The sequence below is a fragment of the Ochotona curzoniae genome, unplaced genomic scaffold (assembly GCF_017591425.1).
Source record: "Ochotona curzoniae isolate NIBS_2020 unplaced genomic scaffold, NIBS_Ocur_1.0 contig_2754, whole genome shotgun sequence".
Classification (NCBI taxonomy): domain Eukaryota; kingdom Metazoa; phylum Chordata; class Mammalia; order Lagomorpha; family Ochotonidae; genus Ochotona; species Ochotona curzoniae.
The window spans coordinates 20,351,738-20,373,770 of NW_024465582.1; the positions used below are offsets into that span (position 1 = coordinate 20,351,738).

At 39.3% G+C, this 22,033-nt stretch overlaps 1 protein-coding gene across 2 annotated transcripts; it reads left to right on the forward strand.

Annotated features, from left to right (window-relative positions):
- Positions 1-7,080: 7,080 nt before the first annotated feature.
- CCDC152 (coiled-coil domain containing 152) lies at positions 7,081-22,013 on the forward strand. 2 transcript variants are annotated; one of them, XM_040977503.1, is made up of 8 exons: positions 7,081-7,167; positions 9,126-9,231; positions 12,624-12,692; positions 13,365-13,429; positions 16,720-16,822; positions 19,583-19,710; positions 21,493-21,576; positions 21,841-22,013. In XM_040977503.1, the coding sequence occupies exons 1-8, from the start codon at positions 7,081-7,083 to the stop codon at positions 21,961-21,963; spliced, it is 765 nt and encodes a 254-aa protein (XP_040833437.1). In that variant the 3' UTR covers positions 21,964-22,013. The 2 variants fall into 2 exon arrangements, with proteins under 2 accessions (XP_040833437.1, XP_040833438.1); XM_040977504.1 differs by lacking the exons at positions 13,365-13,429; positions 16,720-16,822.
- Positions 22,014-22,033: the final 20 nt, after the last annotated feature.

Consider the following 22,033-nt stretch of genomic DNA (forward strand, 5'->3'; position numbering starts at 1 on the left):
CATTCCAAACTTACGAGATTGCAAAGCCATCAGAAATGCTCTGAGAAATATGCAATTACAGCGAGTTCACCAAAACTTTTTTTAATGAAATTGAGGAAATGGAAATTCTGATGGAGTTCTCAACATAGTATTATATGCAGTATAATACCTCACATTATTGCAAATTTTATCAGGACTTTTTGTTAGGTATAGGCCTCAACTATTTTTCAGTAGCTTTGGCCCTTTTTTAAGCCATGTGTTGTCCTGTTTGGACAATGACTGTTTATTTTTGCTTGGAAATCTCAACTTCTAGATATGTACTGTATATATAAGCAATGTTACTTCTTCCATCAATCAATAACACCAGAATTTATGATGACCCAAGTTAGAAATACCTAAGCCACAAAATACCCATGCTCCCAGTCTGCAAATAACCATCCCATAGAGATCTCTAATCTTCTTAGTCATCTTATGAAGAATTTGTGAGAGCTTCACTCTCATAACTTACTTTCTAAATTCCCCCACCTTCAGATACTATGCATTAGAGAATGATTTCATTCTATGAATTTGGGAGCTGAGGAACCACAATGAAGGCCCACAACTCAATCCTGTGCTGTTATTCTAGCTTGATGCTCTTAACTTTTGAATAGTATCCCTGTGTTTTTATTTTGCTTGAGGACCCACAAATTATACAGCAAGTCTGCCCACAAAGAATGAAAAGCTAGGACACATTCTACAACAGACTTAACATTACATTTTCCTGAACAACTTCTTTTTAACAGTCCATCCCCAGCCAGAAACTCTCCCAGTTGCATTTTCCCATGAAGTCATTTATAAGTCATTTTCCCTATGCGTCGGTTATTTTGCCTCATGCTGAATTTTTTTTTTTTTTTTTTGTCCAGAGACTTCAACAGGTGGAGAATCCAACACTGGTCTTGCTAGCCCACCAATAGAACAATGTCCAACCCCTTGGCTGAGTCTGCGTTTTAACGCAGGAATCTGTGGTCATTTAGGTTACTAAAGGAGATGTTAGTGTTGCTGATTCTCAACAGTATTTAGTTCTGTTAAGTTCTGCAGTTGGCTTGGAAAAGGCTTTGAAAGAGTACAGTGTTTTTGGCAAATAAATAATACAGCCTCTGATATTTTTCAGGTTGCAAGGTGAAACTAGCTAGTGGATTCCAGAGGAAGAAGGGATGTCAAGAGACTATGTTGCCATTTTGACCCAAATTGTCCCTTCAAAGCCTAATATAAACTCTACATGAGTTATTACCTTGAGGTGTGAACAGAATGGGCGTACAGATAAGAGCCATTCAAGAAAACCAGTGGGCAATACAAAGGGCAATCTTGGTAGTTAATTTGCTGTTTTTCATGTTTTTCCACTCTCACTTTCATCTAATCCACTGAAAGACTCGCTCAGACAGCTTCTCAGAGTGAATGTTTCATTCACCCTTTAGATCAGCACATCCTTATTGGCAAAAGCTACATTCCAAGACCCTTGGCAGAGGCCCGGAGCCATGGAAAGTACTGAACTCTATATATGTTATGCTTTCCCTTCACATACACGTCACAATAAAGTTTTATTTATGAGTCAAGCACAATAGAAGATAAACCACAGTAGTTAATAATAAAATGAAATATATTTTAATAAACAATAAAACAGGCCATCATTAAGTAAAAGATGGGTAATTTGAACACAAGCACTTGACTCCACTGACAACTGATCTCATACTCAGGAAAGTTGCTAAGTGGAGGTCAGGAGTGCAATGTACAGAGTACGGCAATGCTGGACCAGGCGATTATGTCCTAAGCACGGTGTGATTTTTCATCATGTTTCTCAGTGTAAACTTAAGTTGTAAACTGTTATTTCTGGAATTTTCTATTAAATATTTTTGAGCCACGGTTGACCAAAGATAACAGAAACCTTAAACAATAAAACAATGGGTAAGGGGAAACTACTGTGTCAAAAGTTTATGGTTTTTTCTTGTCACTAATTACAATTGTTCTTTTTTAGGTTATTTGTTAGTTCCTTATCTATTTCCCCTAAAAATCTGTAAGCTCTCCGGGACGGAAAACCAGGTCTACTTTGTATTTTTCTACTATTCTTACAGATCTCAGAACATGCTTAGAATTCAATATTTCTTAAATAAATAAATAAGTGTTGATAGTAATAAAAAAAAAGGCAAAGGAAAAAATAAAAATGAAAAGCTTTCTTCTTAGAAGACCAATGCTTTTCCAGTGCTGTAATCAATCAGAAAATGAGCACTTTCTGAACAAATAATCAAAGAATTCCGTTTCTCGATTAGATGATTAGATGAATAACAAAACTGTGAATCCAACTATGAGTTATTCCCTTTTGAAAGATGAAACATTGGAGACTCATATATTTTCTCACTGATAGACATATTTTGAGCTCACTAAAATTCTCTGAAAAAGAATGCTTACATTTATAAGTTGGAAGAGAAAATTGTGACTCATTCCAAAATGGAAAAAAAATCAAGCTACATGTTCCGTACTTGTTTTTAATGCATTGGTTCATTTTTATTTTTTTCTGCCTAGACAAGGTATTTTAGAGAAATACACATACAAATAAAACAGAATTCCTCCTCCAGAGAGGCCAAAAAAAAAAAAAAAAAAAAAAAAACCACAGAAAGATATTAGTTCAAACAGCTGTAATACTGCCACCCAAAGGCTGACATGTCCCACGAAGAAGGGTGAGTCACTGCTGATTAGCATTTGTGTTAAGTGTCATGAAGGCAGTTCTTTTGATGAGTCATAAAAGAAAATTGTTTCAAAACTTAATGTTACATGAGTCACTTTTCTGTATGACATTGTATATATGCTAATTTGACAGAATCTGCAATTTGGGCAGCTGTTTGCTCTCAACATCTGTATGCTTCATACCAATATGGGGAAAACCTTATTTGAACAGAAGAGTGAAGACCACACTCTAAATTTTTCTTTTATGACTTCTCTTGCACCATGCTGGAACAGCTTTCTAATAATACAATGTGAGTTTTTCTAGCACTTTTTTTTCCTGCTAGCTGAATTTACAGCCCATTAAAAAATTAAATTCATAAGAACAAATCTCTCATCATTACTCAAGAAAAAGCTAGATGAGACGAAGTTGACAGTAAAAGCATTTCCAAAATGCTATTGAATAACATTTGAAAATTACGACGATCAGTTTTTAAAGACTTACTTTAAGTAAGGAAGTCTATGAGCCCCGAGTGCATCATTTCATTCATGCATCACAGCATCCTAAGAGGCCCTATTATCGATCTGTATGACACAGGTATAGCAGCTAAGGCATATGTAATTAAAAACTTGCCCCAGTTGCCCATGGATAAATAGAAGTGAAGCTTTAATACACACAGCAGCCCCGTCCTTAATCTCTAAACTAAGACAAAACTCTGCAGATGGGAAACACTAGTAAGAGTGATACTTCGTAAACCTCTGTATAAGCCAGGAAAATAAATTTAGACTATTGTTTACTCAATGCTACAGATCCATAAATCAAAGCTTTACTAGTGTGGTCTACTCTTTCCTTTTCAAAAATATTTATTTATTTATTTATTTATTTATATTGGAAAGGCAGACCTACAAAGAGTAGGAGAGACAGAGGGGGAGATCTTCTGCCTGCTGGTTCACTCCCCAAGTGGCTGCAACAGCTGCAGCTGAGCCAATCTGAAACCAGGAACTTTCCCCCGGGTCTCCCACGCGGGTGCAGGGTCCCAAGGCTTTGGGCCGTCCTCGACTGCTTTCCCAGGCCACAGGCAGGGAGCTGGATGGGAAGTGAAGCAGTCGAGACACAAACCGGTGGCCATAGGATCCCAGCGCATGCTTAGGCAAGCGTTTAGCCACTAGGCTATCACGCAGGACCTGTAACCTACTCTGGTAAAAGACACAGTTACTCATCTGGAAATTACTGGTGTGGATCCATTGTAGAAATCATGTGAGAGAATACCTGAAAAGCAGGAGAGACACAGAGAGGAGAGAAGGCCACGTGGTAGGAACGCGGCGGGTGGGAACTCTAGGACAGGGCCCTAGCCGGGAGGGGCAGGCCGGACGCGTTGCTGAGGGGACTCCGCTGCCCCGGAGAGGACGGCAGCCAGGGACGGACCGGCCCAGGGAGAAGGCAGGGAGAGGCCTGGAACATCAGGTACGCTCCACGTTCTTAATCCGAGGTTCCAAATTCGCGTTTTTCCCCCTTGGAGACTCTTTTCTTCATCCCCTCTCTGTCCCAGGCACACGGTGGGTTTTGTCCCAATCAAGCGTTCTCACACCCACGAGTCCTCAGCCCTCCATACCCGACGTTTCTGTTGGGCCCCAAGGTGGACCCAGCTAGGATGGAGGGAATTTACAAAAGGCAGCGAGGAGGGGAGCGGCAGGGACCGAAGCCTGCCCACCCTGCGTCTGCGACGAGCGGCAGGCCTCACCCGAGGTCAGGGCGAGGGATCCAGGCAGGCAGGAGGCCGGGGAAGGACCCTGGGCTGGGGGCTGGTGCAAGCTGGGCATGGAAGGCACGATACGATGTGGCCGGCATCTTGGTAGGTTGGAAGCCTCGCTGCTCTGCTTGGAATCCTGACCCCTGCACCTGCGCCCAGGAAAGCCACAGAGGAGGGCCCACCCGGAGCTTGGGCTTCTGGCACCCACGTGGGAGATGCGGAGGTCGTTTCCGGCGCCCAGTTCCTTTGGGGGAAGTGAGCCAGCTATCCAGAGATCTGTCTCTTGCTCTTTCTGTGTGTCACAGCGTTTCAAAAAGATCTTAAAAATGACAAGCAGTACATTGCGACAGTGTGGACATCTGTTCTCACTGGGCAAGAACACCTTATGTACCAAAAGGCGGTTACCCCAAATGGGAGCCGTGAAGATGCCTAGGAATGAATCTACTGACTCAGCAGTGCGCAGCGCTCCAGGGGTCATCTTGGCATCTCGGGAGAGTGTCAAGCTCAAGTGAAAAAGCGCTTAGTTCAGGACTCAGGTTCTGAGATGAAACTCTTAGCTTCAAATGTTAAGGACTCCAGTGAAGAAGTTGACTGAACTGGGTTTTGCATTTACTTCTTCCAATTACCTTGTAATACTGTTAAGGCACAACATCAAATAGTGGTGATTTTTTCCATTTTATCACAAAATGAGTTTTACTATATTCATTATGAGGAGATATCACAGTTTTTTTTTTCTTACCATGTAGATTAAGTTTTAATTAAGGGATTTAGTGTTTCATTCATATATGTGAAGTAAAAGATAATTCGATAAGATGAAATTTTGTGGTTAAAATTCAGACTTAAAAACCATTAGTAATTAGCAATGTAAAGATAACAATAAGAAGGACATAGGAATTCTTAATATTTTATAGTCAGGCAAGCACTGTTTCAGTATACTTCCTTTTAAAGGCTATCCCTTCCTCTGGGCCCTGCGCAGTAGCCTTGTGGCTGAAGTCATAGCCTTGCACGCTCCGGGATCCCATATGGGCGCTGATTGTATTCCCAGCAGCCCCACTTCCATCCAGCTCCCTGTTTATAGTCCAGGAAAGCAGTCAAGGACGGCTTAAGGCCTTGGGACTGTGCACTCAGGTGGGAGACCTGGAGGAAACTCATGGCTCCTGGCTTCGAATCGGCTCATCTCCAGCAGTTGTGGCCACTTGGGAAGTGAATCAGCAGGCCAAAGATCATGCTCTCTGTGTCTGCCTCTCTCTGTAAATCTGACTTTCCAATAAAAAGAAACCTTTTTTAAAAATGTCTTCCTCGATTGGTTTTTAATCATTACTTTGGGACTTCCAGTTAGTTGCCAATTTATTAAACCCAAGTGTTGGCTCATGTTCTTTCTAGAATGTAAAATGTCTGAATTCCAAATTTATATCTGCCCTCCTTTCTGCTGGACAGACACCTGAAGGCAAGAGTCTCGTGCTTTCAGTCTGTCTTCCTGTTTCTTTTGGACATCTTTGTTTAACAAATGTGAGTGCTGAGCACTTTGGTGGAGTACTCTCAGCCATTAAAAGGAATGAAGTTCTATCATTAGCAACTAAGTGGTCCCAACTAGAGACCATTATGCTCAGTGAAATGAGCCAAATCCAAAAGTATAAATATCACATCTTCACTCGGATTAAGGCAACTTTCATCCAAATTACAAAATGAAAAGATATAAAGGTAAATAAATGTGCACTTACAATCTCACAAAGGATGTAACGGAGACCAGGGTACCAGGAATCAGAGATAACAGTAGGCATCTCTACTCTTGAATAAAAGTTAGACCTCTGATAAAACTGCTAAATATACTTAGACAACAGAACTCTAGACTCGCTACCATTGCTTCATCTTTTAATGTCATAACCCATGTCAGGATCGAACGCTGGAGTTTACAGTAAAACACAAGGACAATGAGGAGGGGAGAAAAGGGAAGAAACCCTATACCTGCAAAACTGTAAGACCGAAAATAAGAATAATAAGGAGAAAAGCATTCTCTCCATCCTCGATGGAAGAGTTTACTTCTGTGGGTCTGAGGAATTCCTTACAATGGATTTTCTAACACTGAAACTGAAACTTTTTCCTTTCATCAGCTGGTTGGTTATTACTAAAAGTTCAATCTTAATCAAATCTTAAAAGAACAAAAACACAAATCAAGCATTTTAATCTCCATGTTCCTTTACTTCCAAATAAAACAAAATATGAAAAATAAGCCCATGAATAGAAAGCAATTATGACATGCTAATGAGTGCAGTTAATATCTTAAACAGAATACTTACACATAAAAAGCAATATCTTGCATTTAATATGCATCACATTTTAGTCCAACCATATTGATGACAAAGAGATGAGTGCAGCACAGTGGCATCACTGGTTTTAATTTTTTGTTTGCTTACTGGGATAAATATTTCCTGTTATATCATTGTACTAATTTTATTTTCATATGGGGAAAATTCTGCTTAGGAAATAAAAGGTAGAGAAAACAGTTAACTATTGTTAGTACTGAGAAGGACAAATCCTTAAGTGCAATAGAGCTTAAGGTGGGTACTCCATGAGTCTCTAAAGATTAGGTATTTGACTTACGACCACTTTTGAGATACTTTAGATTATTTCTTTTTCACTATTTACTTGCTCAGGCATGGACCAAAACAGTGAAGGATGTATGAAAAAGATTGGCAGTGTGAATCTTGACAAGCTTATAAATGACTTCGCACAGATGGAAAAGGTATGTAAAGCTAGCACATGGTTACAACATACAAGGAAAAATGTAGTGAATTTTGCTAATAGATGAAGTTAGGAAGAAAAATGCACCCAAAATGAACAAGATAATGATAATGAACATTTATTTTGCTCAGACTTTTCTCATTTTGAATCTGTACTTACGATACATTTAAAGCTGTATTTAAATTTTTGATTCATTTGTAGTACTACATTGAAATGTTTCTAAATCAAGGAGCAAATAATTGATTTTAGAAGTTACATCCTAAATGCCTGGGATGTCCATATGCATAGTTTTCTCCTAGCTTATGTGTTCCGTTTTCCTTTTCTTTTGCTTAAAACTAAAGCCAGGTGTGGGTGTTTGGCACAGCAGGTAAGATACAGCTCGGGATACACAAACCCCATAGAGGAGTGATACAAGTCCAGGTCCTGTCTCTGATCCTCCTTCCTACTAACCACACCTTGGGAGGCAGCGGATGACTCATTTCTTAGTTCCTTGGCCACTCTCTAGGGACTGAATTCAGGCTCCTCACTTCAGCCTGGGACAGCCCGGGCTGCTATGGGCATTTGACAAGTGAGCCACAGGATAAAAGATCATTTCTCTCTCTACCTGTGTGTGTGTGTGTGTGTGTGTGTGTGTGTGTGTGTGTAAATACATAGCCCACATGCGCCTCTCCTTGCTTCCTTTGCTGCTCCCCTAACATATAAATGGAAGCAAATAATTAAGAAATAAAGAAATGCCTCTTCTCCATTCTGTACACAGTCAACCAAACCCACAGGTATAAGTTGCACTGGGGTTGTCCCCCTTCTCTGCCAGACAGAGGAGTAGAAATAGATACATTGCAAGCATTTAAGTAAGTAAAGATTTGGGCGATAGAGTTATGGAACAGGAATGGGAGAGAATATAAGGCCTACCTTGGGTCCAATTTAATCATTCTTTTTATTCTTTTTCTTTCCTTTGCATGTGTGAATACATGCTCTCTCTTGCTCTTGCTCTCTGCCACTCTTACACACACACACACACACACACACACAAATGCCATTAAGAAACAGTTTTCATGATGATGGGTTTTTGAGGTAATATGAATTCTTTTTAAGTAATGACCTTGAGGTTGCTTAGCAAAGTGATTCTCAATATAGGAAGAAAGAAAAGAGAAAGAAATAAATGCTGGTGATTGGAGAGAAATTAGGACAAAGCTTGAAGATTAATTTGGAAATGCCATATTCTTAACCATTCTAAGGAGAAAACAATCGTTTTTTTATACTTAAGTGGTTTTTATGTCATATTTGAAGGGCTTTTAGATATGCATCCAGATGACAGTATTTGCAGATGAAATAGTATCAGGAAATAGCTTTGAGATAAAGTGGCGAGGCTAAAGATGTGGGTAGAGTTATCGATAACACAAGACAGGTCATGAACTTACAATTTTTGAAGTTGTTTGATGAATAAATGTCCATGTGATATCAAAGATACAAGGTCAAGAATTTTTATGTTCCTGTAATAGCAAAATAAGCAAAAATTCTCTTCAATAAAGTTATGTAAATTACAGCCTATTCCAAAATGAGACAGTGCAGCTGTTGGAAAAGTTGAAGTAGACACGCACATACTTACGTGACGTCATTCCGCTAATGGTGCCAAGTAGAACCCAAGTTGCAGAATAATGTGTAATATCATTTTTACAGTTGCATATTAATACATTTCTAAAGATGTATATACAAGGCATGGTAACTCTAGAACTGAGGAATGAATACTGGGAAAGAAAGGGCTTCCGGGTAGGTCATGCGCTCACTTTTCATTGTAACTTTTTCTAACAAACAGGAAGTTGAATTATTTAACAACAGATGCCCAATTCATGTTTATACTTCCAGTTATTAAGAGGTTTTCATCAGCCTTTCAATCTGCAAGAAGAGAGTGAAAATAGTAGCATGGATTCGGAGATGACCTGTGTTCTGTTTCTTCTCTAGAGAATGTTAGACACCAGTGGGAAGAACAATATACTGGACATGAAGTTGGAAAGGACGAAATGCCTACTGAAGGTGACGCAAACGAAGGAGGCTGCGGTGAAAGAAGGTGGGCTCTTTGCTACCTGACGAAATCCTAATTCTTTCTTTAATGGTGGCACCATTTTTCTGTAAGATTTATTGGTTGTGTATTGCAAAGGTGGAGTCACAGAGGGAGAGAGGGCACAACACTGAAAGCAAAAGGTTTTGTATTCTCGGATTCACTGCCCAAATGACCACGGTGGCCAGGGTGGGCCTAGACCAACACCTCCGGCCTGAAACTCCATCTGGAGCACCGTGTGGGTGCCAGGGACCCATGCACTTAGGGCGCCTTTCACTGCTTTCCGAGTTGCATTAGCGAGGATCTGAATTGGAAATGGAGCAACCAGATGTGAACCAACTCTCGATATAACAGACAGCAGTTTAACCCACTGTGCCACAATGTTTGCCTTAAGAAATAAGAATTTTAATGAGAGTGATTTTTTAAATATTTATTTTTATTGCAAAGTCAGATATACAGAGAGGAGAAGAGACAGGAAGATTCTCTGTCCTATAGTTCACTCCCCAAGCGGCTGCAATGGCCAGAGCTGAGCCAATTTGAAGCCAGAAGCCAGAAGCTTCCTCTGGGTCTCCCACACGGGTGCAGGGTCCCAAGGCTTTGGGCCATTCTCAACTGCTTTCCCAGACCACAAGCGGGGAGCTGGATGGGAAGCAGGGATGCCAGGATTAGAACCGGCGCCCGTATACAAGTTTTTGCATGTACATAATTTTGATTCATTTGAGTAAATTTCAAGGAGTGCAGTTGTTAAATTGGATTGTAAGAATTTATTATTATCTTTGTAAAAAACTGCCAAACTGTTTTCCGAAGAGGTCATACCATTTTAAATTCCCCTCAGCAATGAATGAGTACTCAATGCTCCACATCCTTAACAGCATTTGATATTGTCAGTGTTTTATATTTTGGCCACTCCAATAGATGTTTATTAATATCTCATTGCTTGAATTTTTAATTTCCTAATGACAAATTTGGTGAAGTATCGGTTCTGATCTTTAGTTATTTGGGGTTGTTTGTTATTCTGTGCTTGAGTTCTGAGAGTTCTTTGTGTATTTTGGATTGTACGTATTAAGGTGTCAAAGGGAATTAAAATCCATCATTCTGTGTTAGCCAATGGCATCCTACCTAGTGAAGGAAAAATATGGTTAGCACGCCACCTTGTGTTCAAAGGTTGAATGCACTTTTTAAAACTACAGTTTCAGATGCGGGGCTGTTTTCAATTTTCTGATTACTGAAGTAACTTCAACTCTAACCCCTGTAATTCATGAACCGCCATATTCAGTACTCCAAACACACAAAGGAAAGTGATGGCAGTATCTAGGCTTTTGTAGATTTTGAGTTGTAGCATCTAGCACAATAATATACGTGAAACAGTAAATGCCAATAAATGCTTCTAAATACTGTTAAATAGCACAGCAGAGAAAGTGGAGGCAAGTGGGACCTATGACTCAAAGACAGTGAGGATAGGAAGAAGTGAAAGATTGCAATCGTACAACCTGATATCTGCATTAAAAATTTGCAAAAATACTTTGCTTTATATGCATTATTGAATGAAGCACATGGAGACAGCAGGAAAACCTTTCATTGAAAGGTGAGAGATTTTGCACTATCCCAGCACAGTGTAGATTCTTTCACTCAGTCAATTAGATAAATGGCATTTTCGGGCCAGAGCTTGCTCCGTTTATGCCCCTCCTGTTCTAGCTTACTGAGATATTACCGTCAATCAGTCAATAAAGGTCTATGGATTGCCTACTATGTATCACACTGTTTCAAATAATTGGATGAAATGTGTAACAAAATAGAAACAGTCTTGTGCTGTGGTGAAGTTAATCGCACAAGTAGACTGCTGAAACCACAGAGATGTCTGCTGCCACTCCCACCAAAGATGTGGCACAGTGAGTGAAGTCACTGCCTGCAGAGCCGCCCCGTGCTGCAGCTCTGCTTCAAGTCCTGGCTGAGCTGCTTCCAGTCCAGGTCTCTAACGATATGCCTTGGATATGCCCACTGTGTGAGTTCCTGCCACCACAGCTGAGAGCCAGATGGAGCTCTAGACCCCGGCCTGCTTCCTGGACCAGCCCTGATCGCGGGGGCCATTTGGGAAATGCACCAGTGGGTGTCGCATCTGCCATACCTCTTTCTGTCTTGCTGCCCTTTTCCCTCTGACTTTCAAGGAAATAAACAAAATCTTAAATATATATTATATAATACTTACGTATACATGTATTTGTGATTTTGTTTATGTAGCTGTTGCTAGTGGTTCCTGAGTATAATCAAGGCTTGATTATAGCACACTAACATTTCAGTAAATACTCCATCTCCCTTTACATCGGAAGCTGTTGATATCATAGTTTTATTGCTATTCTCTTGCTCTGAGACTCAGGCATGCCCATATGGGAGACCAGAGTGGAATTCCTGGCTCCTGTCCAGCTTGTCCCGAACCTGGCTGTTACAGTCATTTGGAGAGTGAACCGGTGGATAAAAGATTTTCTGGTTTTCTGTTTCCCTCCTTCCCCACTTATCTCCTCCCTCTCTCTTTCTCTCTCTCTCCCTCTCTCTCTCTCTCTCTCTTTCTCTCTCTCTCTGAAGCTTGGCCTTTCAGATAAATTAATATATGAATCTTCTTTTTTAAAAAAAGGAAGCATGATGACAAGTTAGAGGGCAGTAAGGAAAGCCTCTGTCACCTTCTCACCAGCTCTGACCATCTGGCTTTGCACAAACATTGGTGTATTTGATTATCTTTCCTGAGGATATTCTTTCATAGAAGACTTTATACGCCCCTCAAAGCTTCCCACACATGATGAAGTATGACTTACTCATAGGGCAGAAGTTTCTAATACATGGGAGGATCCTAACTATACTCTGTTTTTAAGAATTCATTATGAAATCTTAGAATCCATTTGATTTGAAAGGGTGATTACAACTTGACTGTATGGAGTGGGCATTAGACACAGTGGTCAAGACACCGCTCAGGATGGCAGCGTCCTGTGTGGTAGGGCCTGACTTGGAGTTCTCACTCTGTTTGCAGTCCAGCTTCTTGCTAATTTGCAACCTGAGAGGCAGCAGGTGATGCTCAAGGACTTGTGTCCCTGCCAACTGTGTGGGAGATCCAGATGAGCTCCGGGCTCCTGGCTGCAGCCTCATCCAGCCCCAGCTGTTGAGGGCATTTGGAGAATGCACCTGCAGACAAGAACTGTCTTTCTATATCCCTGCCACTCTGCGTTTCAAATAAAGCAAATAAATAAATAGAATTTCTAAAATATTACAGAATTTTCTTTCAGATGCCTGGTTGCTTTAATATTTAATTATCAAGTAAATATTATTTTAGTTATTATTCAGTGACTTCAACTGAGAGAGTGATTCAAAAATGAAAACCTTTACAAGCAAATTTACTTGTTTTTTATTTTTAGAATGTGCTGCCCTTCATAATATGATAAAGGGGTTACAGCAGACCATTGAATACCAACACGGTTTGAAAGGTAAGGTGACATGATTTGCTTGGGCGCCCACAGTGAATTTTCGTATCATTAACAATAAGTTCCTTTTCATTTGATCATATTCAATTTATTATCCAAGGATAAGATAACGATTATGAAATAAATGCTACACGGAACAAAACAGCTGAGTAACATTCCGGCAGGTATGTCAGGGGAAGCTCTGTAATAGTTCATAATAGTTCTTTTTATTAACTCAAATGTTTGCATTTTTAATGTTTGGTTTGTAAGGGCTCATTGTTCACTTTGGAGCAGGGGGTGTTTGCTGGTTAAGCCATGACTAGTCCCTGCAAAACTTATAATAGTTAACCATGTAATTTTTTGTCATAAACTAGAGAAGCCAACAGATTCAGCATACCATTTTTAATATTCATCTCTTTTACAAAATCCACCTTGAGAGACAGAGAGAAAGAAAGCATGGATGCTCATAAGTTGCCATTTTCATAGCATATAAATATATATATAATATATATGTTATATATAATGTGTATATATAATCTGTCTGTTTGAAAAGTGATAATTTTTTGGTTTTTACATTCCAAAGGTTTATCACAGTGCTAGAGAAGATTTGTTGAATACACATAGGAATAGGAGCTAAAATGTTAAATGTTCCTATACTAGTTGAGAAGTGATCCGCATGTTGTTATTTCTATACAGGTGAAAATGAACATCTGAAAAGAACTGCTGATCTTATAAAAGAAAGGTCGAAATCACAAGAGCAGGTGAATGTATGCATCATTGTGCTGGACCTGGGAAGCATTGTCCTTACAAATTAGGCAAAAGAGATTGCTTTATTTGTTCTTAAAAGCTTATTTATTTTTTTTTAATTTAAAAGGCATATTTACAGAGAGAGAAGAAGCAGAGAACTAGAGATCTTACATTAGCTGGTTCACTCCCCAAGTGGCTGCAGTGGACACAGCTGGCCTCTCCAAAGCTGGGAGCCTGGAGTACCTTCTGGGTTTCCCAGATGGGTGCAGAGGCCCAAAGACTTGAGCCATCTTCAACTTCTTTCCCAGGCCATTAGAAAGGAGCTGGATCAGAAGTGCAGCAGCCGGGGTGCAAACTGGTGCCCTTATAGGATTCTGACACCAAAGTGGAAGCTTAGCTTGCTATACCATGGTGCCAGCCATGATTATTTTTATTAATAAGCACAGGTAAAAATATACACGGAAGTACACACACATGCAAAGGGTCTTCAGAGAGTTTATGGAAAACATACATTACAGGCAAACTATACCTGAACTTCAGATTTATTTTGCAATAAAATAAACTTACCTTTTGATTACATTTTCTACAAACTTTGTGGGAAAAAAAAAATCATCATCTTTAATAAGTGAAAATTTACTTTAAAACCAATACTGATTTTGAAAACTCTAGTCTGTTATAAAATATACTTAATATATTGCATGCACTGCTGCTCTTCTTCCAGAAAGGGAATCAGTTATTCTGCTAGATGTTTTTCGGTTGTCTTCACACAGTTTTTACTCTTAAGAAGCTCTACTGATGAGCCATTTTAAATTCTTGTGTAGTAGACAATTGCGCACCCTTTGTGAGCTGGATAATTATTGCACCATCTAAACAAAGGGGCTCTTTTATATGAATCACAAATTAAATCCTTCTAAAGGACTGTTGTACCTATGGGAACAGTATCGTGGTAACATTTGTACAACACATGAGGGCACTTCAAAAAACTTCATGGAAATTTAGAAGATAAGCTTATCTTGGTGCAAAAATATTAAACTCATGCATAGTATCTTCATAATTCATGTTTTCATGAACTTTTTGAAAACTTGCAAAATGTGCAGATTTCAGAATGCTTTAAACCAAGGCAAAATTTTATTTAAATTCCGTATTGCATGAACTTCCTGAAGTATTCTCTTATAATTAAAGGGGGTGTTGGTGCACACTGACTAGCATTAGGGCATGGGGAACCCTCTGCCTGTAATGATAGCATCCCATATCATCAGTGGTTCGAGCAGCTCCACTGTCCATCCAGCCCCCTGCCAATGGCCTGGAAAAAGCAACAGAAAATAACCCAAATGTTTGGGCCCCTGCTGCCCATGTTGGAGTTCTGGAAGAAGCTCCTGCCTCCTGGCTTGGGCATTCCTAGCCATGCAGCCCTCTGGGGAATGAATCAGTGGATGGAAGATCTCTCTGTCTCTCCCTTTTCCTTTTTTTCTTTGTTTTAAAAGATTTATATATTTTTGTTGGAAAGTCAGATATACAGAGAGGAGGAGTACGGGAAGCCAGGCAGTTGGGGCAGATGACCCAAGGGTGTAACGGGCACAGCTCCTCCGTTAGCAAGGCTCCGGGGAGTTTCTGGCCGTGTAGCAAGGCCCAGCAGGATGGCTCTCATCAGCTCATGGCTACCTCACCCCATTGTATGGACACTGATTACCTCTCTGATATTTCATGAAACTATCTTGAGGGTGTTTTTCTGCAAATGTGAAATGATTTCTGTAACTGATTTAATACTGGAAACTGATTTTAGCAATCATGTTATGATAAAAGGGTCTTTAGTAACTTAAGACAGTGACACACAGCTGAAAGCATACACTACTACAGTTGAGCCCACATTGTTCCCATTTCATGTGCCACCTTTATCCTAGAACTTGCCCTAACATACGTTTCCCAAACATCATATTATGTGCTCACCTTTGTCCTGGAACCTACCCTAAAATGTGTGATGTTTTCCTTAAGAATTGGCTTGATAATATCTTGGAAACAGATGGCAATTTTGAAAGTACAAAGAGTTTCTTTACTGTACAGCCTCGAATTACTGCAAAACATGAAATGACACATTTTGGCTTCCCGCCACGTAAAGCAGAAAGCATATGGACATAATAAAGAATCTATAATATATACCTTTATAAATTCCTTTCATTTATAAGCTTTTTTAAAATTTTGCATTCTTGATATTTTAAGTATATTAGTTTAGGTTTAATGAAAACTGATTTTTGGATATAAGTAAGACACATGTAACCACATGTGCTGCCAACCATGGAATTCTTGGCTTCAGCCGGGTGACTGCAGGTTTGAATGAGTAATGGTTTGCTGAAAATGCTTTCTTTGAAGTAAACTGATAATAATGCTTTTTAGGATTGTTTTTGTATTCTTTTAACAATAAAGTAAAAATAAAACAATTGGATGTTGTGCAAAAGCTTAGGATGATTTCTGTATAAATAAACAAGGCAACTATTCTGAGTTATCCATTATGAGCTCATCGTAGTGGTCCACGTCTGTTCTTGTCATCTCACCAATCCATGCATCCTTTGCAAGCTCTGAAGTCAGCTGGAGCTGGTCTCCAGCAGAAGAGAGACAAAAAGATCTTTCAGCTGCTCATTCACTCCCCAAATGGCCTCAACGGCCAGAGCTGAGCTGATCTGAAGCCAGAAGCTTCTTCCAGGCCTCCTGTGTGGGCCCAGGGTCCCAAGGCTTTGGGCCATCTTCTACTGCTTTCCCAGGCCACAAACTGGGAGCTGGATGAGAAGCAAGGCTGCTGGGACACGAACTGGCACCCATCTGGGATCCCAGCACTGCAAGGCGAGGACTTTAGCCACTCATAGGCTACTGTGCCAGGCCCTGGCTCTTCCTTTTTCTCTATAACTTACCTCTGTACTTCAAATAAATAAATAAATCTATAAAGACAAAAAATAGATTTTAAATGTTCTTACCATAAAAAATAAGTGTGTGAGGAAATAGATATAATAAGTAGTTTGATTTGGTTATTCCACATGATTATGTGTACTTAAAACAACAGACTGTACAGCATAAGGCATAATTTTTGTCAACTGAAAAACCAAAACGGTTGCGATATTTAAATATGTTCACTGTACACATACAAAAAAAGAAATAGGTCAAAAATTTGTACACTGCAGATAAATGCTGCCCCTCCCTGATGTAAATACACAGCAAAAACTTATATAAACTGAGAAGTTTACCTTATTCATTAATCAAAAGTTAGTTATATACTAATATAATTTTTAAAAGTTAATATACATTTTCTCTCTAGGAATATAAGAATAAAATTGCCAAACTTTTAAATGAACTGAAAATCAAAGAGGATGATCATAAGTTAGAAATAAGCAATCTTTATCAAGAAATGCAGAAAAAAGGTGAGATTGTTTAAATTTACTGAATTTTAAAGACATTATGAAATGATTTTAATGTACATGTTTATCTTTTCTGTTGTAACTAGTATTCATTAACGTATTTTACTTTCTTTTAATTTTTTTTTAATCTTTTTGTATATTTATGTTATATAAAGATAACATTTCTACGTTTTGATTCATGATTTTACACTAAAATCATCATTACTATCCTTTTAAAACTAGGATAAGTTTTATGTGATATAATATAACTTTTGTATTCATTTACTAAGCATATTGAATATAACTTTATTAATAACATTTTCTTCTTTCAGTAAATTAGTTCTCACAAGACTATATTGAAGGTTAGTTTCAGGTGGCTAGTAGATATGTTCCTTAGTGAACCCGTCTCTATGCATATCATATCCTGGAGTCAAAAGATCAATAAGATTGAGAAGGAAAAGCTGGATGTGAAGTAGGAAAGAAAGAGGATTATCTGGAGCTTGCATCTTTTCCTGGACCTCCATCAACCTTGCTGCTATGGCAACCAGCAGGAAAAGTTGCCAGGAGTTACAAAGACATTTGGCCTGAGACTCACAAAACCTGAAAGAAGATCTGGTGGGAGCTTCAGATGTGATGAGATCCAGTGCTCCCACGCAGCAGTGACGGAGCCCAGTGGTTAGTGACAGCTTACAGGAATTGCAGCGTGGCCTGGTGCTCTACACTGACCAGACGCCCATGGCTGCCGCTAGAGTGAGCCGGAAGACCAGCAGCATCTCCTGTCAGCCGCAAAGCACCTGGCATTCTCCACTGACCTGCAGAGGAAATTAGTTTCTGCTTTACTTCACATTCCAAATCTTGTGAAAATTTCTCTTGTGAGCAACTCTAAATTAAAACTGTAATAAGAAAGGAATGCTTAAAGAAACATAATTCTAATTTAGTCAATACAATAAAAAAAAGTTTAAAAAATATAAGAAACAGTAAATGGCATTAAAGTATTGTGAGGTATTTATTTTTATTGGAAAGACAGATTTACAGAGAGAAGGAGAGGCAGAGAAAGATCTTCCATCTGCTGGTTCACTCCCCAAGTGGCCACAATGGCCAGAGCTGAACCGATCCAAAGTCTAGGAGGCGGATGCCTCTTCCAGGTCTCCCATGCAGGTGCAGGGTCCCAAGGCTTTGGGCCATCCTCGACTGCTCTCCTGGGCCACAGGCAGGGAGATGGATGGGAAACTGAGCAACCAGTACACAAACGGGCACTCACATGGGATCCTGGCTAATGCAAGGCAAGGGTTTAGCTGTGGAACCATTGCACCAGGCCCTCATTGTAAGAGTTTTATAATGTCCATAAAGTGGTAAAAGTATGAATTTTATTAGATTCTAATAAGTCAAATATACCTGATCATTAGGATAAATACAAAGGAAGAGGAAAATAAAAGATCAAGTTATGGAGTATAAAGGTCAAAGAGAGGGCCCGGCGCGGTGGCGCAGTGGTTAAGGTCCTCGCCTTGCACGCCTGGGATCCCATATGGGCACCGGTTCTAATCCTGGCAGCCCCGCTTCCCTTCCAGCTCCCTGCCTGTGGCCCGGGAGAGCAGTCAAGGATGGCCCAAAGCATGGGATCCTGCACCCGCGTGGGAGACCCAGAAGAGGATCCTGGCTTCGGACCGGATAGCATCGGCCGTTGCGCTCACTTGGGGAGTGAATCATTGGACAGAAGATCTTCCTCTCTGTCTCTCCTCTCTGTATATCCACCTTTCCAATAAAAAACAATAATAATAAAAATAAATCTAAAAAAAAAGGTCAAAGAGAAGAAAAATGGAAAATAACATTCAGTCCAAATGAAGGCAAAAAGAGGGACATAAGAAACAAAACAAGAGAAAATAATCCTGAGTATCTAAACCCAAATATGTTAGTAAACATATTAAATTAAACTTAAATATTGAAATTAAGACAAATTATCATATTTGAGTACAAACTAAAATCTAATATGCTGTTTTCAGAAAACATACCTAATATAGAAGATTCACAAATACAGCAAAAGTTGGAGAAGGATTTCCCAAGCAATCTGTTTCTTACCCTTTTTTTGCAAAAGTATTTAGAAAGAGAAAGGTCAGAAACTGTGGCTAGGACTAGAGCCTGTGGTCTCTTAGTTGTCAGAGTAAGCAACTGGGAGTTAACTGGAGGTCTTTGAGAAGGGGATGGCATCCTTGGGGGAGTTCTTTAGAAAGAATGACCCGGCAATGCTGGATGGGCGGGGCCTGGATAGAGACGGGACAATCCACAGGAAGAAACAAGTATCCTGACAGTACGTAGGATGCTGCTTATGTGTGAAGTTTCTTGAGTCACGCGGTTTGTGGACTAATTGACTCTTTTTTGCTGTAAAAATTAATTTTTTCTTTAACATCCCATCCTGTATGGCAGGAAGCCATTAACAGAAATAAGAAAGTTCTGAGAAAATTGGATGTGAGAGAGGTCTGATTACATAAAAGGATACAACAGGACTGTGAGGGCTCTCTGAAACTAAAGGTTTGGGTCTAGGATCCCAGGCTTCTGTCACTCGCCATCTTTTTAATCTGTTTATTTTCTAGGCCTTAGCTATGTGAGGGTATTGATAAGTGACCATTGTGATTCAGATATTGCTTAGAGCTGTGTTAAAAGTGCATAGAAGCTACCCTAAACATAAAAACTTTCTAAAACGTATTTTATTTCGCAATTTTATTTTGTGGATTTTTAAACACAAATCACATGTAAAACATTAACTGAATTTTATTTCGTTTTATTTAGTTGAGTTAAATGAAGAAAGATACAAAGAACTAATCAAGAAAAAGGAGATGGAGATTTCAGAGTTAAAAATAAAATTAGAAACTCAAGAAAAAGGAAAACAAAATGAAATAATCAAACTACAGCTAGAGGTAAGTGTTTACTAAAGGAAACATTTCTTACTGTAAGCCCCCCTTTGTTTATTTTTTTTTTTTTATCACAATGAGACACATTTCAGGACTAGAAACAATTCTGTGGGTTCTATACTAGCTCGCCCTGCAGCAGGTGCCACGGAACCACTCATCAGCTACGCTTGACCTGAAGGTGGCACTCTTGCCCTATTCAAAAGGCCCTTGCTTCCTCTGGGCAAGGAGACAGCTAGGTCATGGATTACCCACATTTGACAGCCACTCCGTGTAGACTTCAGGGACTAGCATTCTAGGAGACTATTGCTTTCTCCTTGGCGCACATTATGGAAAGTTGTAAGCCAACTAGAAATTCCTCTTGTTTTATTTGGGATAAAAATAGATTGGGGGGGGCAGGTAAGGGAAATTCTAGAGCCTATGGAGTTGTATCATGAAATAAAAAGTAAAATAAAAACAATTCAAAGATTAAAAAAGCAGAGACAAAATTGTCCCTAATCCCTGAAAAATATATATATACGTATACAGATAAGCTAGACCAGATCCCTCAATTAAAATGTTTAAGGGACTTCAAATAGGACATCTTATAGGCTGAAACTCCTGCTCTTTGCTCTGAACCATTTGCAGTTATGTCATTGATGTCACTCTCCAAAATTACTGATATTTTGGCAAGATACTTGTTCTCAAATTTTTTTCTATATTCCACCCATCTCCCTTTCTGTCATTCTTCCATTGGCTTCCCCAGGATCGATTTCTACTTTACCTTCTGTTGTGCAGATTTACAAGTATTAGTTAAGTTACTTAGTTGATTTTCTCATAACTTGTGTACCTCTGATGTGTTTGGTACGGTGCCATGTGTGATCATTAGGCAGAAGGACGTTTCTATTGGCTATAGAGGATGTTGGCTGCAGCTGCCACTTTTAGCCAAGTGTACCCCAAGCAGCAGATAAGGTTGCAAGACCAGCTACAATGTCATAGGTCTCATTTCTAGATCTACCACTAATTCCCAATCTGCTAGCTGGGAATTTGCATTTTCTTCACCGTCTGAACCCTGTCGTTGGACTACCCCAAGCCTGTTATATGATTGGTAATCAAAACTCTGTTGGTTTTCCTCATCATAACTACCATTTGCTCTCCCCAAACCGGAGCACAGTGTCACAGAGTTTATTCCTAATCCATAGAGACTACAATAAGCTAAATCTGAAGAGAAGAATTTTAATAAAATGTTCTGCAAAAAGTATTTGTCCACTAAGCATGTCATCTGAGAAATTTTAAAACTGATTCAATTAAATTCAAGCCAGCAAGAGTTCAAAACACGTCAGCACAATCTCACCCGATCTCTCACATTAAGTTTCCGTGTTTCTACAAAACTGTGATGAATTGTTCTCCCATGCTGTTGATTGCCCTAGGTGTTCTTTGCAGAGGCAGGCTCATGGGAACGGGAGACTGCTTTTATCCATATTTAAGTTAAACTAGCTTCTCAACCCTGGTGGGCGAATAGTCACCTGATATTTTGGAGAAAAGATGGTACTTGCTACATCCTAGAATCTCTAAGGTGGTACCCAGGTATTTGATCATTTCAAAAAGCTCTCCAGAAAATTTTAATATGGAATCAGGGTAATCTTATTGGAGTGTTTTTTACTTTTTTCTTAAAACTGTTTAATTGTTTTCATAATATGTTATGTAGAAAATGTACTTAAATTAACATGGTGTATACTTGTATTTATGTAAATGATTGTTCCTAATTGTTTTAGAATGTTCTTAATAACCTACTTCTTAAACTTGGTTCAGTTTGATGCCAAACTAGCAAGAGTTCAGACCAAGGCCAAGCCGTACCCGGACGCTACCCTGCTGCCACAGAGCATCTACAGAAGGGTACGTGCGCCTTCCCCGGGACCATTGCTTAGGAAAATAACATCTTCTTATTTCACTTGTATAAAAATTATTCTGTCAACAGCCTATTTCACAGGGGTTGCTTTACTTTTAAGTAACTCAAAGCTGAAACTATAAAACTTTCAAAGGTATATTTTTAAACACAGATTTAAACATGAAAATGTATTTTTATTGTTGCCTTATTGTTACTTGTATTTAGTCTTTTATTTCTGAATCGAGATAATATATTTTTTTCTCCATTGTTAGAAGCTTCAACATCTTCAAGAAGAAAAAAATAAGGAGATTGCCGTTCTTCGTGCTACCATCCATGATTTAGAGCAACGCCTTTCTGTCGGCAAAGATGCTCATGTTAAGCGTAGACGATTTTGAGAAGAGCAGTAAATTCATTTGTTACTCTTTAAGTTCTTCAAAAGCAATAAAAGAAATTTGCTTCTATTTC